Raw genomic sequence first — 19546 nt, 5'->3', positions numbered from 1 at the left:
CTTGTATACAAAAAAGGGCTGCATTTTTGTAGATTTTGCTAGACTCGGGTTTCTCTTCTCTGCTTCTTAATTGTCGTTTATTTGTTGCTTATTTGCAAAGCACTAAGGAAACGTCAATCCCTTTCTCTGAAATATTTTCAGTCAGTATTTTTTTTGGGTTCACAATTTAAACATACAAGCCTATGTTAGATGAATTCACAACAACAGCGCCCTCAGTTGTCCCGGAAAACACGCTAATTTGAATACGGGCGATTCACAATAGTGCGCCTCCAAGTATTTGAAACGCCTTCGCCAATCACAACGCGCGATATTTGTTGACCCTCTCCAAACGCGTATTGGGTCGATAGATTTCGCGCACTATTGTGAAACAACCAAATTTAGTGTTTAAAACGCGCACTTTTTTTTACATTTAACCAAAGACGTATGTGAAAGAATTTTCATACTTTAAAAGAGACTACGGAGTTGAAGAAAAACTGCGTCTAAGAAAAATTAATTGCATTTACACTTTAAAAAACGCCTCCCTGTTTGAGTTCGTTTGTGTACCGCAAGGGCAGATCTAACTATCAGGAAATGGGGGGAATTTGATGTAAACGCGAATTGAATTAAGGTGCGCTGGGGGCCGGGTTACCTCGGGGAAAGTAGTTGCGCCCCTTCTCCTGCATTTCACGGCATATTTAAAACAAAGTTAGAAATTTCAGCATTCCATTTAATATTTTGGGACCCATTTTTTTTTCCCGTACAGTAACATTTAAGCCCGGCTCAACACGGGGTTACACCCACGGACATGGCACCAACAGATCTGCCGCCTTGTGCATGCAAATTTACAATGTGCGTCAGCATGCGCAGTGTGGCAGCTAGCTGTCAAAGTCAAGGCTGCATGTAGGCAGGGGTGGATACAAAACCATTTTTGTTAGGGGGGAGGCCAAACTTGTTTGGGAGGGGTCAAAAAGTGGAATTTTTTTCGTGTAACCTTCAATGGCCCTTCTGAAGGGGTTAGGCTACTTTTTTGACTTTTTACACACTTTTTGAAGGGAAATGCAATGTGTCAAAATCGTCTCCCCCATCTGCCTTTACCTTTAGGCATCTGAAGAGTGCCATGTTCCTAACTAATACCTAGGAAACAAGATATCAACACGAATGGTAAAGCGTATAAGTTGTCACTTAAAATGCTGGTTTACTTTATTTCTTAAACACGTATGCTCAGATGTACAATGATAGCTTATCACTTTTGTGACATGGACAAAAAATTAGATTGCATGCTTAAACTCAAGATACGACTTTGAGTGTGAAGTTTTAAAGTGACATCAGACAGATTAAAATGGAAAGCAAAAGTTCATGTTTTTTTGTTGCTGAAAGGTTAGCGTGTTACAGGCTAATACCAAACTGAAATGACAAAATCCGTCGTTAGTTTTGTGCAGAGTATTCTACCAGATTATTTGAAGGAGTGTCAAAATTTAGAAGTTCATTTCCAGTTTTCACAGCTCAGAAAAAAATGGCCGTATAGCAAACTTTTTGGCGATGCCGAATTAAAAACCTTATCTTTTAAAAGTAAAGCTTAATCTCAGTTTAATGCTGACCATTATGAAATCCTCTTAATTATAAATACAACAGTATAAATGGCATCTAAAGTGACATCAAATCTAAAAACGCACAACCTGAAATGCTCTAAGTCCAGTCTGGCGAATCTTCTGCCATATCTAAGAATACACATAGAGCGCGATCTGCTCACTCTTAACTCCCAATACATCTTTAAAAAACCCACGAGATGGATGATTGGAAAGTCTTTTTAAAATAAAAACCACAGGAGGGTCATGCAAGATTGAAAGCATAAAACGAGCCAAGTTGGACCAACCAATGCGTGGGCGGTTCAGGACTGATTGCACATGTGTGCTCTTTGTGCACGAGGCACATTCTCGATAGCAGTCCAGTCAATATATTACAAATGTCTTCGGTCATTATCTGCTGAGCAAAATGTTTCACCGTGTTCCTCCGTTCTGAACATCACTTGTCATTTATGCAGCCAGTGAAATTTCTTAAATAGGAAGTGTTTAAGTTACACCAACGAATACATAGTATAAAATGCCTCTTTATAACAAACTCAAACAAGAGAAAATAAAGAGTTTGATATGACAGGCATGTGATACTCATGTAGATAAGATGACAAGATTGAGAGTGATTCATGTAAACTTTCACAAAGAAGAAATTAACATCCTCTCCAAATGAGGACAGGGAGGCAAGAACGGATATCAGGCTTTCTGTCAATTTGGATCATTTCAGCAGCAGTTGCACATTTAAAATGTAAACCCTTGAACATTGATTCAATGTTAGTATCTATTCATAAGTATTTTGATCCTGATTAGTAATGCATTCTAAGTTACCATGCACCAGAGCCGTGATAATTCAATGGTACATGTACTGTGTAAATAAACAGCTTATCCTAGTACCTGTACATGTATAATTGTGGTCAAAACTTTACAGGCTGACTGGAAGTGTTTTCAAGACTACTCTTCATTCCTTGCAACCATCCTCTTTTAAGTCTGATCAATCAATGTACGGCTCTATCTTATTTATTTATAGCTTCATGGAAATAAAATAGATGTGCCATCTGGAGCTGGACAGCCACAGAAAAAGAATGGTCAGCTTTGGTTGTAACAAAGTCACTAGGACCATACAAATTACTTTGTTACAACCAGAACTTTGTGAGAATTGGAATGGAAAAAACAAAAGAAGTCATCAAATGATTGAGATTCTCAGAATTTGCACTTGACAACAGTATTTTGGTAGAGCAGCGTGCTTCATAATGAGGCTCGACTGTGGTTGTCAGGAACAGCAAAGGAAGTCAAAACTTCAAGTCTAGATGTAAACTTTGGACCACGACTGTCGTATTAAATTAGGGAATTACAAGGCTAGCGTAAAAAGATCTGCGCACCCCTTCAACCTCCTAGGAGGTCTTCAACATCTGTCACATGGCTAAGGGTGAAGTTGCTGAAAAACTTCATTACAAGAAAGCTAAGACATCAGCCATTGCGATTAAAGATGCCACACAACACCTGAGACAGTAACACCATGTTAACCCAGACTAACTCCGCATATCAACCCCACAGCATAAACTATCCTCGGTAAAAAAAAAAAAAAGCAATGCCCACATCGGCGATGCCGTCATGAGCACCATTACAAAACTCTCTTGAGGATCTCACTTGCAGATCAAGGCTAATGAACATTGGTCGTGCCTATTGTGTCAAATCCAGCCCCGGGGGTGGGGGGAAGACATAACATACAACACATGCCCTGTCTGTTGGATCAATCTGTACCTTGACCATAGAGCTATATTAAATTACTAGAGTGCTAACTTCTCATTCTCCGCGTGACCAAATTTGACGCTGTCCTGGACGCAGACATTTTGAAGCCATGTGCAAAATTGTAGAACATTCAAAATCAGATCAAATCAGAATGAATATCGAATAACGTATTCAACGTGCAACGGGTACCGCTAAAATCTGTCACGGCAAAATCATCTGTGGTGAATATGCGCACATTTGCACTGTTTATGCAAAGCGAAATGAATCACTCATTTACTGATTGTGGATTAGTGTCTTTGCGTATCAGCTTTGTTGACGTAGCGTTTTAGAATAGACACAGATATGCAAATAGCCCTACAAAGTTCCCAGTTTTCCCACAGGTTTGTGCACAAACATGGATGCGCCCAGCAGGCATTACTTTGTACATGAGTCAGCGCTCTAGTTTCTATAACTAGCTCTATGAGCTTGATGCAAGCTTCAAGTCAATTTACCAAGAGACAACACCATCGCAGTATTGATGGTGATTTTCATTCAGAAAAAAACCAACACCTCCAAAGAAGAAACGGAGGGACAGCCAGAGCAATCTGTACACAAACCAACAGTCCTGCAGCATTGCAACCGCATTGTAGCTTCATTACAAGCCATGTGCTTTTTTTTTCCCTTTGATAAACACCAATATAAACATATGCATACCTGTTATCTTGCATGTCTTGTAAAGTCAGAGGTTAGTAATAAAATACTTTATAAATACAATTGATCCCGTAAGTACCATAAACTTAGCCCCAATGACTACACGCACTGACTTCCCCCTCTGCCGTTACATGTACGGGTCTACGGCTATACTGGTGACCAACTCTTGCCTTTTCATGAAAGCTCTTTATTCTGCAATGTTTCATACGGGGCAATAGAACTTACGCTTTATTCTCTATGTCACACATTTATTACAATTTCAATTACAATTACGGCAAACATTATAAAAAGAAAACATGTACATATCATTAATAATCTACTAATCTACAGCCAACTACGTTGGCTCCATTTATACATTTTGTACATGTTAAACATGATTGGTCTGAATAAATCATGTCATTATCTGTTTGCGTTCCAAACCTTTCTAGTTGATCATACTGTGATTTTAACCATTCCTTGCAAGGTACTCGAAGATGCCCCGGTTCTGTTGGCTCTCTTGGCTGCCCTGATGCAAAAAAAAAAAAGGGGGAAAAATGCGATCGTTAATAAAGATTTCTACTTTTGCATCATGGCCCTGGCTGCAGAAACAGAGCATCGTGTATTAGGTCATTTGTCTTTCCTATCAAGTACAAATAAAACGAATACAAACTCTGGTTTTGAACTAAATGAAATATTTTGGTAAACTTTTGACAGCATCACTTTACTATTTAAGGTATCTTGTACACTCAAAGTTTTGCTCAAGAAAATGTTTCCACCTTTTTCAGTGTTCTTTTCTTTTATGAGAATTGTACAAAGTCGGCATAAAAGTGCTTTTATCTGCTAAAGTAAAGGTTGTTAAGAACACTTTGTTGCACAAATGAACAAAGGGAATCATGAACTCACTAACATTCAAAAACATTGCTGGTTTTGCTCATACTTTTTTTCTCACAACAATCCTTGAACATACCTTGGTGAATCAACCGGACTGTTGGCCCTTCTCGGTTGATCTTTGACGAAATTTCTACACGACGCTAACTTGGTTTCTAAAGCCTGAATGAAAACAAAACACAACCTTATTTGACTTCAAATCAAAAAATCAAACTCAGCACTGTATACTCGACAAATCTTACAAAAACGATGCAAATCAAAGTGACATCGAAGGTGCCAGATTACCGATTCCTAAAACAGAGAAATATGAAATGATGCATTTGAAGCAATTTTTAAAGAAGTTGTGTGAGATTCACAGCATATCTGTTCAATTTTTAAAAATCTCCCTACTTGTTTGCCCTTCACATTGAAATGTTTATACGTCTTGCAGTTGATATTTGTGATCACATGAAACTCTCTTCTCATTTTACATATCCCTGAACTTGCTGCCATTCTCAAATTTGATATTCCTTATAATTTTACAATACCTTCTGATTCTTGATGACAAAAAATTTTCAGGCATTGGGTTGATAATCTCTCCCTGAAAACTGCAAAACTATGGCTACTTTTAATGAAGTATGGTAAACATGGTCAAACAAAATCAAAGTGAGTAGAAATAAATCTCTCTTACTACATGCACAAGGCCTGCCTGGGAGAAGGACTTACCCCAACTTTTCTAAGTAGATCTCCAACTATGTTGAGCGCTGAAATTCTGGCCGACGCTGTTAACGGTGTATTTCCAGAACTTCCGCCTACTTCAGTCACTAGAAAGATGGAACGGTAAACTCAAATATTGAATGAGCATCACTTCCATATATTACACGTATCAGATCAAATACTGCACATCTTGCTTATATGCTTTATTACCACACACAAACCTCTGTTCAGGCCAGGCGTCGTGTTTGTCTCCGCTTCGTGTAAGACCTTGTTGTCTGTTTCAGGAAGCCTCGTATCACCGTGTTTTTGCGGGGTAGTGTCCATCCTGTCGTTGTCTGGGACAGCTTGGGTGCTCCGGCCGCCCATCATCTTACCTTGGACAGCCAGTTCTTGAGCCATGTCTGACAGATGAAAAGTTGACCACAAACAGTAAGTCCTTCCAGACGGATCCATTTATCATGCATACATTTATCCTTCTTAACAAATTTACTTCAGAGAATGAACAGAAATGATCAGGAACATCTCTATGCAAAGGGAAGCGATGGGTTAAACCAAGTGTTCCCTGAAGTCCTTGACTGTTGATCTCCGTACATCTCACTTTCCATTGGTTTTGTATGCACACCATATCCTGGGTGTCTGTCAAGACGAACCGTGTATTGAAGTTGAAATTGGCAACTGTTCTCGGCCCATGTTGAAGCAAATACCACCCAGGGTGAAGCACCAGTGAGTTACAGAATATGAAGTCAATCTGACATATGGTGTTTGGATTGATTCTCACAGTAGCCGATATAAATTACCCTTTTTACAAATCATATCTTTTGATCAAAATTAATACCATCTAAAAGTGGCTAATCTGCTGTCACCGAGTCAGGCCAGGGCAGAAAAATTTTGTCTACCGCTGCAGCTTCATTACTGAGGTATATTAACATCAACACACCATCCTTGCTTTTACAAAACACGCCCTCTCTCGTTCCCGCTCAGACCAGATACGGCTCAGAGTACACATTAACCCTCCTTTAGTTTTACAGCACAAATGTGCACAAGTGCCCAAGGTCACTCTCTTGCATGTTGGTGCAGTGCGCAACACGACACAGCTGTGCTTCTTTGAGGTGTTTACCAAGTGACCCAAAGAGTGACTTCAGCATAGGAGGGTTAAAGGCATAGTAACCATGGTAACCCTCTCTATCCTCACAGGTACCAATTATACTCCTGGGTCGAAGACAGGCAAGCAAGGGTAACATGACTCATCCAAGGTCGCTCAATTCAAACCCCTCATGTTAGTATCAGGAGTTTGAACTATTGACTACTCGGTGTCCTGTCACGAAGTGATATCATAACATGGCCTCGTCATTTCAGTAGTACAGAGCCTGACCATCCAGCCTGCCATCACGAGACAATCTTTCCAAAATTTGGCTGACATGCAGGCCAAGGAAGTCCAACTCACCTCTTGCTTCATCCTTCATTCTCTGTATTGTCACCTCCAGGGTTTCCTTTTCGTCAAGTTCGTTTTCCAGAAATGCGTTTCTCTCGATTGCCTGCAAAAGTCACGGAAGTTTTGGTCAAAACCGCCAAGAATTTGTATTTCAAATTCCAAGAAAAACCCTATGTGAATGATTTACTGCAGTAATGCGGCATCTTTCATCAGCCAAAGTGGCATGGAGGACCTGCGATCGCCACGGCAACCAAACCATGGTGCCCCTATACAAGCTGCCCCCAAGCGTATCTCCTTTGACATGTTTTCTGAGCGGTTATAAATACTCACCAAATTCAGTCTCGCTTCAAAATCCTCCAAAGATGTAACGGTAGTTCTACACAAGAAAATAAGTGATGATGGTTTGATTTTAACTTTAAAAATAAATCCCTCGACAGAACCATGCGCTTTACATAAATCAAACTTGAACAATAAGAACAAAACAAGAAGCGTGCCTCTTGTAAAATTGGCAATGGATGAAGTGCAAAGCTAAGACATGTAAATACCTACCTTTTTGCTCTCTCTAAATCATCGTTGTGCTGTTCCAGTTCCCTGATGTATTTGGTCAACTCTTCACGGATGGCCTTGATCTGAGCCAACTCATCTTGAAGCTCGTTAATTTGCCTCAGATATTCATTCTGAGAGTGCTCTAGCTTTTCCTACAAAGCAATATAATCATTCAGATTTTAAATATGATACAAAGAAATGCATTGCATAATGCCAGCAAACAGGCTGCCACTTCAAGGACATGTGGACATACTAGGATGTCAAAACTAAACAAATCCTTCGCAATGTGTGGCAGATGGAAAACTAGGCATGTGTCAGTCCATCAATGTAAGTTTAAAACAGGGCAAACTCAGAGCAGATTTACTCATAAATATTCCATCCAACTATCCCTGGATAACCAAGGGCACGACATATCCAAGTACAACCTCCTTGATTCTAGCTCAAACTCTAATGGTCAGAAGACAATTTCTTCTTCAGAGTATCCCAAACCAAATAAAGTTTACCGTGACAATCGCACAACTGTTTGCCCTGCCATCTCGTTGCCAGGACAAAAAGCTGGGAGTAATGTTGATGAATGATTCAGCTAAATAGCTCCGCTCCAAGAATTATGGGTTATTGGTATAAATGGGGAGGGGGAGACTTACTATCCATCCAATACTCTTGCTGACCTATGCGGCAAACTGGTTAAGTCTTTTCAATGAGCAAATTTGGACTTAAAAATATGTACAAGAAAGCATACAGTGAACAGTGTCTTCCTTGAATGACATCACAGCTACAGCGCCCTCAGCTGTCCAGACAACATGGACAAATAAGTGCACCTTTCTATAGACTTTACCTCAATAGTATGCACATTGTTTTCACACACTGAAGAAAAGTGTGAAGTCGCACAGAAAGTGCACATCAGAAAAATTCATTGCATGGATGGACCCTTCGACAACAGGAAAAAAAAAGGTGATCAAACTCGGGAACGATGAAAATGCCATGACTTCATGTCTTGAGCACCGTGGCTCGTCAAGACAAACCTTGAGATTATCCGTCTCATTCTGTAACCTCTCCTTGGCAGCGGTCAGTTCTTTGACTTTGCCTTCTGCAGCCTCTAGCTGTGTTTCAAGTTCTGCCTCCAGTTCCTGACTACTGATCTGAAATTCGTCTAGTTCTTCCTTAGCTTCTTCCCAACTGAAATTAAACACCGTCATCACCAGGAAATTACATAAATGTACGTATAGAGACCATACATGTACATGTTTACATTTTGTCTGCATTGTAAAGAGGGCATTTTTGTCTAAATTTGAAAATGTTTAACTACATGTATTTCATTCTGGATGTTGTGTGAATGTTTGGAGAGATTGGTTGATCGATACGATCGTCCGATGGCACAGTGCTATCACTTGTATGAAATCTCTGACTTCACCTCCCTTTTTTGAAACAATCTTCCACAACCACGAAGAAGAAAGATAGGGTGGTTGGCTGATGACAGAATTATTGCACCAAGATTGAATGATTGCATAGATTGACCAAACATGCCCAAAATAAACATGCAGTGATTTCCCGTGCTGTGACACAAAGGACATTTAAAAAAGTTCCCGCAAGTTCTGCATGTACCAATGAAAAAACAGTGATATCAAAGTGTTTTTTCACTTTGAAAGATGGCGACACTGCAGCGATAGTCCAGATATTAGGCTTAAAATGTCTGTTTTTTCATGTGTTGGACCAAAGTCTGTTCCACTTTTTGATGACTTTTGCTTCCTGAGAGTCAGAAGAGCGGTAGTGGGTGAGTGTCGTTGGCATGGATATTAAATCCTGGGGAAAAAAGCACAATGAGACCCCAAACTGAGGTCTGAGATCAGAATGGAAGGCAAGTACAATGTACTCGGCTCCATATCATGACACTTGAAAATTTGACATGGTCCCAAACATGTATGAACTCTGTCCAATCTATCTAAAGTTCCAATATTTAGCCACAAACCTTGCTGTCTTCAAGTATTTTCTTGGCAAAAACACCATAGAGTGAGTCTATCATTTAACCTACATAAAAAAGATTCTTGAAGTAATTTAATTAAGCTTGAATTGAAGTTGAAAGCTACTTTTGATGTTCAACACCCACACCACATTTCCCATCGACAACATGAACAAGCTGGCAACAATTTATAATGTATAAGTAACAATGACTTCAACTGAGGTGGCAACAACCATTACTATTGAGTCTTGATGTTCCTTCATCGTGTCCTATTATAATCATGTTTGTTTGACATGTTTGAGGAAGTTCACAATCATAAATATTAAATCCATAACTTGCGCAATTTGTCAGTCAACTTCAACCCATCCATGGCATCAGTATTTCAATTTTATGTCATTTAAAGACGTGGGCCTACATATTACGAACTGTACATGTGTGAAGTCACAGAAATGTATGGACATGACAGGCGAGGCACAAGTTGGCCTGCCGGTCATGACGGTGTTGGCAGGTTGGGTGTGTAGCACGACGCGACGCGATGGCGGCTCGGTTCATCAGCCTGCTAGCCCGTGGACGGTCAGTCTGTCATTGGTCATGTTTTCATGATACTCACTTCTTCCTGTAATCATCCGCAACCCTTTTCCAGTATTCTATCTCTTCTTGGGGGGTACTGAAAGATGGTGTTTCTGCCATGACTCTCACTGACACTGTAGGCACATTTACCCGTAGATATAACCGATTAAGACTCAAACACCGAGAACGCGAACGATGCGATACGTGTACTTAACTGTACTCTTGCGACGAACTTGCACTTACATATGATAGCCCCGAAATGACATGTAAATTAAAGTTCCGCCTCTGACCATGTTGACATTCCTTTATTGCATCATAGTCTGGATCATGACAACCCATGAATGGCGCACATAAACCTCTGGGGAAGTGACACATTGTAACATTGATTAATTTATTTGCCTTCGGAATTTGGACTCATAGCCTGACATACCCGATACATTTACTTGAAAAATAAGAAACTTAATTATAAAAAAAAATCACCTTAAAAATCTTTTCAAAGGATCCACAAAAGTTAGCAGCTTGAAAATTATTACAATGGTTATTGCAGGATGAATGAACTTTAAAACCAGTTTTCAGCAGTTGTCCAACAATAGCTTCATGATTCACGGTCATCAAAACACAAAAAAAGGGGGATTTTCCCCAGAATTTCCTTATTCTTTTTTTACCCATGATGGTGACTTGATTTCAGGTATTCAATAAAACAGAAACTGATCATTGTTTTACTTCGTTTCTTTCCTCATAATAGATTTGTGCAAAGTGTATATTGTTTGTTTGTCATCCAATCATATTAAAAAAAAACGAGGCCGCTCATGCACAATGCACCGACAAGTTTATGCAGTGATGCAGTGTGAATTTCAGAAACGTAATAAATAATTTGTTGATGTAGCGATGTTTTTATCGGCCCCCGTAGTCAAGAAACTGGTGTCGTTTTATGACAGTATTTGCATGTAGCGATCAAGGGGCGGGAACCAGTCTACACGAATCATTGAAGAAACACGAAGCTGACGCGAACCGCCGTGTCGGTTGCAGCAGCAGTTTCTACTGAGAATCTTAGTTTTTCGTTCGTGCAACCATAGAGCAAGGAGCAACTTCAGAGAATAAACGTCACCATGGCTTATTCGGCTCGCTTATCATTTTCACTGCAAGTAAGTTTTGAGGGTTACCGTGATCCAGAACCCTGGCATGCCGGGTGTAAAAGTGTTTTGCTATTTTGCCGGTCTTTGGTCATGTATGTCGTGCGACGGTACATGTAGATGTACATGTAGGCATGCGGCACCGCACTCTGAGTCGAGTATGTGCATTTTTTGTGAGGCCAAGGCCCAACTGGAAGTGTTTTTGGTTTCTTTATGTTCACCATTTACAGATCGTTGTACGCTTTCCACACTTACTTGCCATTTTCTTGAAACAAGAGGGGATAGGGCCTAGGCCGGGGCAGCACGGACATCCGGGAGTTTCACAGAATTGCGGGTAGCAACCACACCAAGCTGATAAAAATAACTGCAACGAGCGCACGTATGTACTGATCAAAGAAAAGATTGTATTACCCGATCCTCCGACTGGCAGGTGCGTGCATACGTTGCCATGGTCGTTGTTATCACCAGTACAGGCAGTACGTGCCATTTTGCAAGAATCGTGAATGTCCGTGCTGCCCCATAACATGTAGGCCTAGGCCTACCCTCATGACCTATATATACTGTCGGACTAGCCCTAGTGCCAGAGTGGGTTCGTTGTCTACCAAGCCCCCACAGGAGCACAGCGGATGACAAATCCCAGAGCTCTAGTAGGAGCAGTTTCAGGCCAGGCATCACAGTCTTCAATGCGTAACTGCCTAACCTAACCGGTTGTACTAATTAACGTCAACACACGTCAACACGTGATAGTAACGTCAACACACCCAAATCACGTTCTAAGTTAACAGAAACGCAATTCGATAGCAATATAATGCCTAAAATACAATTTCGCTGACAACAGTAGGCGACATTTGGGGGGAAAATGCTGTTTTATTTCGCGAAAGTAACACCCTCCGCACAACCACGAAAGATGGAAGCCATTTTGCCTCGATCAGACGGACCATACCATTATACCTCAGGGGGTCACCTTTATACAGTAAACCATGGTATGGTCCAAACTCCGTGAGGAGGCAAGATGGCGGCGAACAGCGGCGCTGCTCAGAGACAATTTTTTCGCATGAAAAAACTCCCTTGAAATGTAGTAAATGTAAACTCGATTAAATAGAAATTATTCCAAAGCGTATACATTACAGTTCGATACGTCTGTTTTCTGTTTTCAGTGCCTTTCGTAAGTGTTGGAGGTGTGTGTTGACGTTACTATCAATGTGTTGACGCGTGTTGACGGTGGGGGTGTTGACGCTGATTAGTACGACCTAACTGTTAATGTTAGAATCATGGATGTAAATGGGGCTCATCACACATGCAGTGGAAATGATGAAATTAAATAAGTTTTCAAGTGTCATAAATGTACACTTTAAACTAATGACACTGTTTTGTTAGTTTTTACGTTGACTGCAGCTATGGCTGTGAAGATTGGTTGCCGTAAGTTCTCATGCACCAATCTGAAGCATTGGAGACAGAAACCAGACCAGCCTGTAATGAATGGATCTCAAATTCTATTGTCTTTTAATAAATGGAATCCTCTAGGGGCACAAATTTACAAGAAAAAAAATCTCTGGGAAAGTGTAACCTGTAGGATTGGACTGAATAAGAGAAGAAAAAACAGAAAAACTTTCAAGTACAAGTTTTGCCCTTACACCAACATATTTTAACAATGTATACTCAGTACCTGGGTGGGACTCGAACCCACGACCTCATACTTGCATGTACTAGTGCAGACATCTTAACCACTCGACCACCAAGTTTGCCAGTGTAGGCTTGCCGGTCTGAGTCAGATATAGCAGCAGGTACTGCAAAACCATTTCAAGATGTATGATTGTTGCACCGCTATTGCCTATTGGAATTCAACACTGTAACCTTAGCCTTCAACACAGCAGCCACAAACGTCGAAAGTCTTGGTACGGATTTTGTAACTGCAGACACAATGTACTTTTTAAACTTGTCCCCCCCCCCCGGCATGACCGATGGCTATTCATCACGGAAACCTTTAAGGAGTGTTAGCTGTGAAATGAAGAGTCACCGTTTTTTAAACTTGTGAAATATGTTTGTTTTAGTGCCACTCAACTCACAGACTCAAAAGCAGTAACGGTCCAGTACGGAATTCTTGCCAAATTTGGACTCTATAGTCATGATTTTGCTTCAAACGAATCCCCCAGAAATAATTCATTTCCCAAACAAATATTGTGAAAAATCAGTTGTTTCTTATCTATATGCTCATTTTTTCCCCATTTGAATTAAAATTGACAGATTTTGAAAGTAGATTGGATTTGTGATGTTTACAGATGCAGTGTGCTTTTGCGACGAGAGTTCAAGCTCGAATGCTCCAAACTACGACCAATGCCTGCCAACGAGCGAAGGTACAGGAATTTCACCAGATTGCCTGAATAAATAACTCAAGTTAGATTTCACATTTTAAGTGGCTTGCAGGAGTCCTTCAACGTGAATAAATCAAAAAGCCTTCAATCCTAACAGAAGAAGGTTCGTTAACAGTTTAAAAGAAAAAAAAAAACCTCTTATCAGTATTGATAATGTTAAAAATACAGCATTGAGGGTAAACAAACGAATATTAAGCATGTAGAACACTTGTGTTACGCTAGACAACCATGAAACTCTGAGGGTTTTCCAGAGTAAAAATTATTCCTTGCACTAAACACCAACGGGTGTTCATGTCTGTCGTTGACCTTTTCTGGAAGTGGCACACAGCTCTTTTCAATCCCAGATTCCATACTTGAAACTGTCTTCAAAATAGAAACGTTCTCAAATATTTTGCTTTTTCCAAGTTGTTGAACCAAACATTCACGACTGTTCCTAGCACCGTGTTGATCTTCTTAGTCCCTTTCTGTATTTTAAAATCAGGTTTCTATGAGTCGATTCGATGAAGACAAGTATATCAACTACGGTACGATGGAGAGCAAGTTGAAGATTGTCCAAGATCGTCTCAGGCGACCTTTGACACTGTCAGAGAAGATCGTTTATGGCCATCTAGAGGATCCAGAAACTCAGGCAGGTGGACATACGTGGAATGCACTCAATTCTCCTATGCTACGTTTCTTTTTCTTGGTTTCTTTTTCCCCTATTCTGCAAAAAGCCAACATTTCCCATCTCTGACAGTGCTCTGTTGTCAGTACTGAAAATGTGAATGTAACTTGAATTGGGCGCTTTGCTTGGTCGTGGAAGGTAAATTTGTGTTAGCCTCATTGGAGTGGAGATTGAATTTATTTGTCTCTGAGTAGCGATTGTTAACCTTTGTCAATGCAGGACATCCAGCGTGGGGAGAGTTACCTGAAATTAAGACCCGACCGTGTGGCCATGCAAGACGCCACAGCACAGATGGCTATGCTGCAGTTTATCTCCAGCGGTCTGCCAAAGGTTAGCAACGAGTGTTAGTACTGACATGGCGAGAATGCGGATTTGCTTCAAGCTCGCCGAGTGTGAAAACTTCCCTTGATGTTTTCTCATATATCAGTTTTTTTCCTGTTGAGTATTATGTAATTGACAGTTGCAACGTGGTGCGCACAAAGTGATTCAGGCTTTTCCATTAAATTTTGTGCACTATAACTTCTTTGTTTGATCTTGGATCACACATTAATCCTTGTTCTAGCCTATCAAAGTCCAATGGATGGCTTAGGAGGATTTTGTAGGATTGAGGAAGGAAGAATCTTAACATTCTTCTATTTTACTGGTTTGTTTCCCATTAAATGTTAAAGCTTAAGGAATCCGCTGATGTTTACTGCATGGTAATGGATTTTGAAAGGTTCAAGATAGACCGTCATAACACTTTCTTTGGAGTTGGTGTAGTGTAGTACTTATTTTTTTGAGATGGACTTTTTCTCAGGTTGCGGTGCCTTCAACTATTCACTGTGATCATTTGATTGAGGCCCAGTTGGGAGGTGACAAAGATCTGGCAAGGGCTAAGGTAAGAAAGTAATACGCATCTAGAAATTCTTATTTCACCCAAAATCGGCAGGGTTGAACTGATCATTAGATTAGCACATTGGATGAGCCCCGAGCTGGACCGAGAGAGGGCGCAATTTTCCTAGCAACAGCGGCTCCTATGGTGGGAAATGCCCTTTGTCGGTTCACAAATGACAACAAAATGCATGCGTTACGGTCGTGTCGCTAGCAATAAAATGAAGACTCCCTACCAACATGGCTCTTTTCAACCAATGAGGGGGTGCTTCTGCTCAAGGCAGATTGCTAATCTAACACTTTGAGCTTCAAGTTAAATGAACGTTATCTCGTGTACTCATTTTCTCTTTGTGTAAAGTATTATGTCTGTTTCAAGGTTCAAGTTCCGATTCTAAATCTGTTTTATTGCGATTCTAGGATCTGAACAAAGAAGTGTACAACTTCCTGTCAACAGCTGGCTCCAAATATGGAGTGGGCTTCTGGAAACCGGGCAGTGGAATCATACATCAGGTAAATAACATATCTTGCCAAACAAGTATTTTCACTCTTTTTGATTTGTTTTTAAAAAGCTGGACGTGCGTTGCTCTAGTTGTGTGTCTAGTTTCAATAAAAATCAAGACCTCAAAGTCACATGGTGAAGTACTCAGCAACTTTTTTTTCCCAAATGTTTGTTGACTAAAGCATAGTAAGTCTAGCATGAGTGTATTTCATATTTTTTTTTTTGCACTTCTTGGCTTAGTCAGATTTCATTGTTGGTTACTGTCTAGATCATCCTAGAGAACTATGCCTTCCCTGGCGTCTTGCTGATTGGAACCGACAGCCATACCCCCAACGGCGGTGGTTTGGGCGGTGTTTGTATCGGTGTGGGTGGAGCTGACGCGGTCGATGTCATGGCAGATATTCCGTGGGAGTTGAAATGCCCCAAAGTAAGTAGGGCAAAGTTTCTGTAGTTGGGTCCGTCACGGGTCCCTGTAAGTCCATCCCAAGTGGTCTTAATTTTAAGCCCATGCACAGGCTATTCAAATGAACTGCAACAAAACCATTGCTTTGTCACTGTTCACCCTGTTATGTCTTGGCGAAGTCACTTAAAACCTACGTGCCTCCCTCCACACGGAAATAAATAGGTACCTGTGAGGACTGATCTGGTCATTACGTTTAGGCCTTGGAGCCCAATATGACATTATCCCCAGGGAGCTGAGATGGTCTCAGGATTGTTCCGATGTTGTGAGCTCGATGAGTAGAGATGATGAGAATGTATCATGCCTTTGAATGACAAATACCATTACATACTGTGAGCCTTATAAGTGCTCTTATCTTAGAAATATGATTTTCTCAAATTTCTAGCTTAAATCAACAGTCTAACTGTTACTTTCATTGTCTAGATTTAATTTGTAACACAGTGCCTGTCATTTCATAATATCAGCTAGACTGAGAAAATTACTTGATTATGTCTTGATGTTGGGTATATCCGGGGGGTTTCAGTAGTGTTTTTATGGGTGTAGTTTTAATCAAGCATAAGTGAAAATAAAGTTTTCCATTATGGTATTTGGCAGAGGCGATGAAGTATGTGACGGCCGATATCTCAATTGTTTTCAAACTTATTGTCTTGTTCAGGTGATCGGCGTGAGGTTGACTGGAGAGCTCAGTGGCTGGACCGCTCCGAAAGGTAAGGAAAAATTACAGAATGAAGTAATTTGAGGTTTATCCCAAGGTTTTATGAGGTCTAGCAGGGTGTTGTGGGGTGACCCTCGGTTACATTTTTTTGGTTACGCATCCGTCCTTGATTATGATGCTGCTGTTTCTATATTGCTGAAATGTTAAACATGTTTTATACAAGGTCTGAAAATTCCTCTTTGTGCACAAGTCGGTATTTTCCTTTCTCAGTCCGGCTGAAAATAACGACAAGAAGTTGTCTCATTCTTGGACGGTTAATACTTCAATAGTTAATCCTCTGTGTCTCGCATATCGATCTCATCGTTTGTTAGAACGTTTACCATAAGCATCACTTGGGAGTTCACAAATTTCTCATCGTTTGTTTGAACGTTTACCATAAGCATCACTTGGGAGTTCACAAATTTCTCATCGTTTGTTTGAACGTTTACCATAAGCATCACTTGGGAGTTCACAAATTTCGTCATCTCTTAGAAGAATGAGAAGTGTTTCAAATTTATCAGAATTGTTTGATTTCATGTGAAATTTTGTTTGGAGAGCCACGTTATAGTGCAACCAATAACGGCAACTGTGCAAACGTTCTGTCAAGCAATTAGCAACTGAAAGACCGAATTATGCACTGATATGTGATCAACTATCAGTATTGTATTCGAGTCCATCACAAGTCCCTTCACAAGTCCCTTCGTCCCTTCACAAGACCCTTCACAAGTCCAGTCACAAGGCCAGTCATAAGTAACAGAATGAACAATGACAAAGGAATGCTTTTGTCACAGTTCATTTAAATAGTTTGTGAATTGGCTTAAGACTGATGGACTTACGGAGACTTTTAGGGACTTGTGATGGACTCGAATACCACACTGACAACTGTCCACCGACTATATGACAGGATTTTATTGAGATATTGTGTGATATTATCACCAGCTCCGTTATCATGTGATGCTGTATCGTGTACAATAAGACCTAGTGTTGTTTGTGTCTAATGACTTTTCTCCAGCTCTGATAGATCTTTGGTACTACTATTACTGAACATGAACCCTTCCAACATTCCCAGATGTGTTTAAGGAATGTTCTATTGGTTTCCTGCACACTGAGAGATATATCCAAATTAAGGAAGTTGGGGTCAAGGTTACAGTTGAACAGTGTTAATGATGTAATATTGTCTTCCATAGATGTGATTTTGAAGGTTGCTGGTATTTTGACCGTGAAAGGAGGCACAGGAGCGATTGTTGAGTACTTCGGACCTGGTGTGGATTCCATCTCATGCACAGGTAGTTCATTATTCAGTGTTATCTTGAAACTCTAAGAGTATCAACATCTTCTGGACTGTACACCATTGGAGAGATGTAGGGCATTGCTAACATTAGCCTCTTGTTAATATGTTTGCACAGTTGGGCTTTTCTTGTAGTATTGTAGTCGAGCACTTTTTGAGTACCAAGGTTCTCTGCCAACTGTTTAATTAGTTAGGAGGGAACAAAGCTGGAGTACATTTGCATTTGATGGTATGTGCATAAAGGTAAGATTGAATAATAAACGTAAAACTTCAGACACTCCCAGTTACGTAAAATTAAATTTTTAAGGAGAAAAGTACTCAGAAAGTACTTGGCCGAGTACACTTCGAGTATTTTTGTCCTAACAACTTAGTTTTATTGAACAGTGATGATCTGAAGTTATCATTTTACTTTGTAATCTTACCTTTGTGCATTTACCATCAGATGCCAATGTACTCCAGCTTTATTCCCTCCTAAGTAATTAAACAGTTGGCAGAAAAACTTGGTACTCAAAAAGTACTCGACTACAACACCGCTTCTTGGTCAATACAGCCTCTTCCCTTAGGGGAATTGCTTTGAGTTAACAATTTGTTGGACCAAATAACTATATGTAGTTGTGTTTCTGCCTTCTTCTTTCTTCAGAAGAACTTTAAATGTCAATAGTAAGCTTTAAAAACATTCCAAAACTAGAGCCAATGATTTTCCGTTTCAAAAATGGGTATTTTCCATTTCGGCAAATCCTGAATTCTGTTTAAGAAATTCAAATACTGTTTCATATCTTCGTAAGCATGAAATAGGAGAGCAAGTTTTAAACTATGCATGGAAGCCATTTGCCCAACCACATCGCCCCCCTCTGAAAGAAACGAAATAAAAATAGCAATAAGATTGTTTGGAAATATTCTGCAATGTTTCCGACTTTTTTTACAATTTCTGTCGTGAAAATTAAAAAAAATTCCAGACAATAAATATTTGCTGCGATTAATCAACGGACAATTCATGTGCCACTCCTCATGTATGACATCAGATTATGTACATGTACAGTGAAGTCACAGAGTAGGTCTTGCATGGAACAGTCGTTGATCACAATATGTTAATGTTGGACATCGACCCACCATTTTATTTGGCAGTAGTGCGACAAACTTCAGAAAGTTTACATTAAATCTGAGCCTTAAAATGTATGTTTGTGACTGAAAACTTCACTCTTTATGAACACTTCCGAGGGTCCATTCAGCTATGGTACACCAAGCTCACTAGGTTTTGTTAAATTCAAGAAATATGTAATTAGTTTTCCGTTTCGCTGCCGCGGTTTCATTGTTTCAAGGCGTCCATGCGGAGTCACAGACTAAATTCCCCACGTGTGCAAGAGTCATATGTGTTAGTAAGAACTTGTTTGCGCCTTGATTTCATTGCTAGTGTGGTGCGCGTGTGAACGGCCAATGTTTGTATACACAATGCACCATACCGCGCCGCTGCTGTGTTGGCTGCCGCTGCACGAATGGGGCCCACGCATG

At 40.3% G+C, this 19546-nt stretch overlaps 2 protein-coding genes across 2 annotated transcripts in view; one reads left to right on the top strand and one right to left on the bottom strand.

The window, feature by feature from the left end:
- Positions 1–1150: 1150 nt before the first annotated feature.
- Positions 1151–10280, bottom strand: LOC110986136 (nuclear distribution protein nudE-like 1-A). The gene is made up of 9 exons (XM_022247789.2): positions 10098–10280; positions 8553–8706; positions 7534–7682; positions 7315–7360; positions 6997–7087; positions 5774–5953; positions 5562–5659; positions 4936–5018; positions 1151–4494 (listed from the first exon to the last, which is right to left on the bottom strand). Exons 1-9 carry the CDS (start codon positions 10175–10177, stop codon positions 4422–4424), a joined length of 954 nt encoding a protein of 317 aa, XP_022103481.1. The 5' UTR covers positions 10178–10280; the 3' UTR covers positions 1151–4421.
- Positions 10281–11024: 744 nt separating this feature from the next.
- Positions 11025–19546, top strand: part of aco2 (aconitase 2) — a 23975-nt gene continuing 15453 nt past the window's right edge. The window contains exons 1-9 of the mRNA XM_087139254.1: positions 11025–11202; positions 13470–13544; positions 14044–14190; positions 14446–14556; positions 15023–15103; positions 15514–15606; positions 15864–16022; positions 16711–16762; positions 17937–18035. Coding sequence (XP_086995380.1) covers positions 11167–11202; positions 13470–13544; positions 14044–14190; positions 14446–14556; positions 15023–15103; positions 15514–15606; positions 15864–16022; positions 16711–16762; positions 17937–18035 — 853 coding nt within the window. The 5' untranslated portion in view covers positions 11025–11166. The remainder of the gene's footprint in view (positions 11203–13469; positions 13545–14043; positions 14191–14445; positions 14557–15022; positions 15104–15513; positions 15607–15863; positions 16023–16710; positions 16763–17936; positions 18036–19546) is intronic.

Source organism: Acanthaster planci, linkage group LG07, assembly GCF_054643075.1.
Source record: "Acanthaster planci isolate LZ-2023a linkage group LG07, COTS_SCS, whole genome shotgun sequence".
In the NCBI taxonomy this organism is placed as follows: Eukaryota; Metazoa; Echinodermata; class Asteroidea; order Valvatida; family Acanthasteridae; genus Acanthaster; species Acanthaster planci.
Note: the sequence above shows the minus strand (reverse complement) of the source record. Positions and strands in the feature narration are given on the sequence as shown.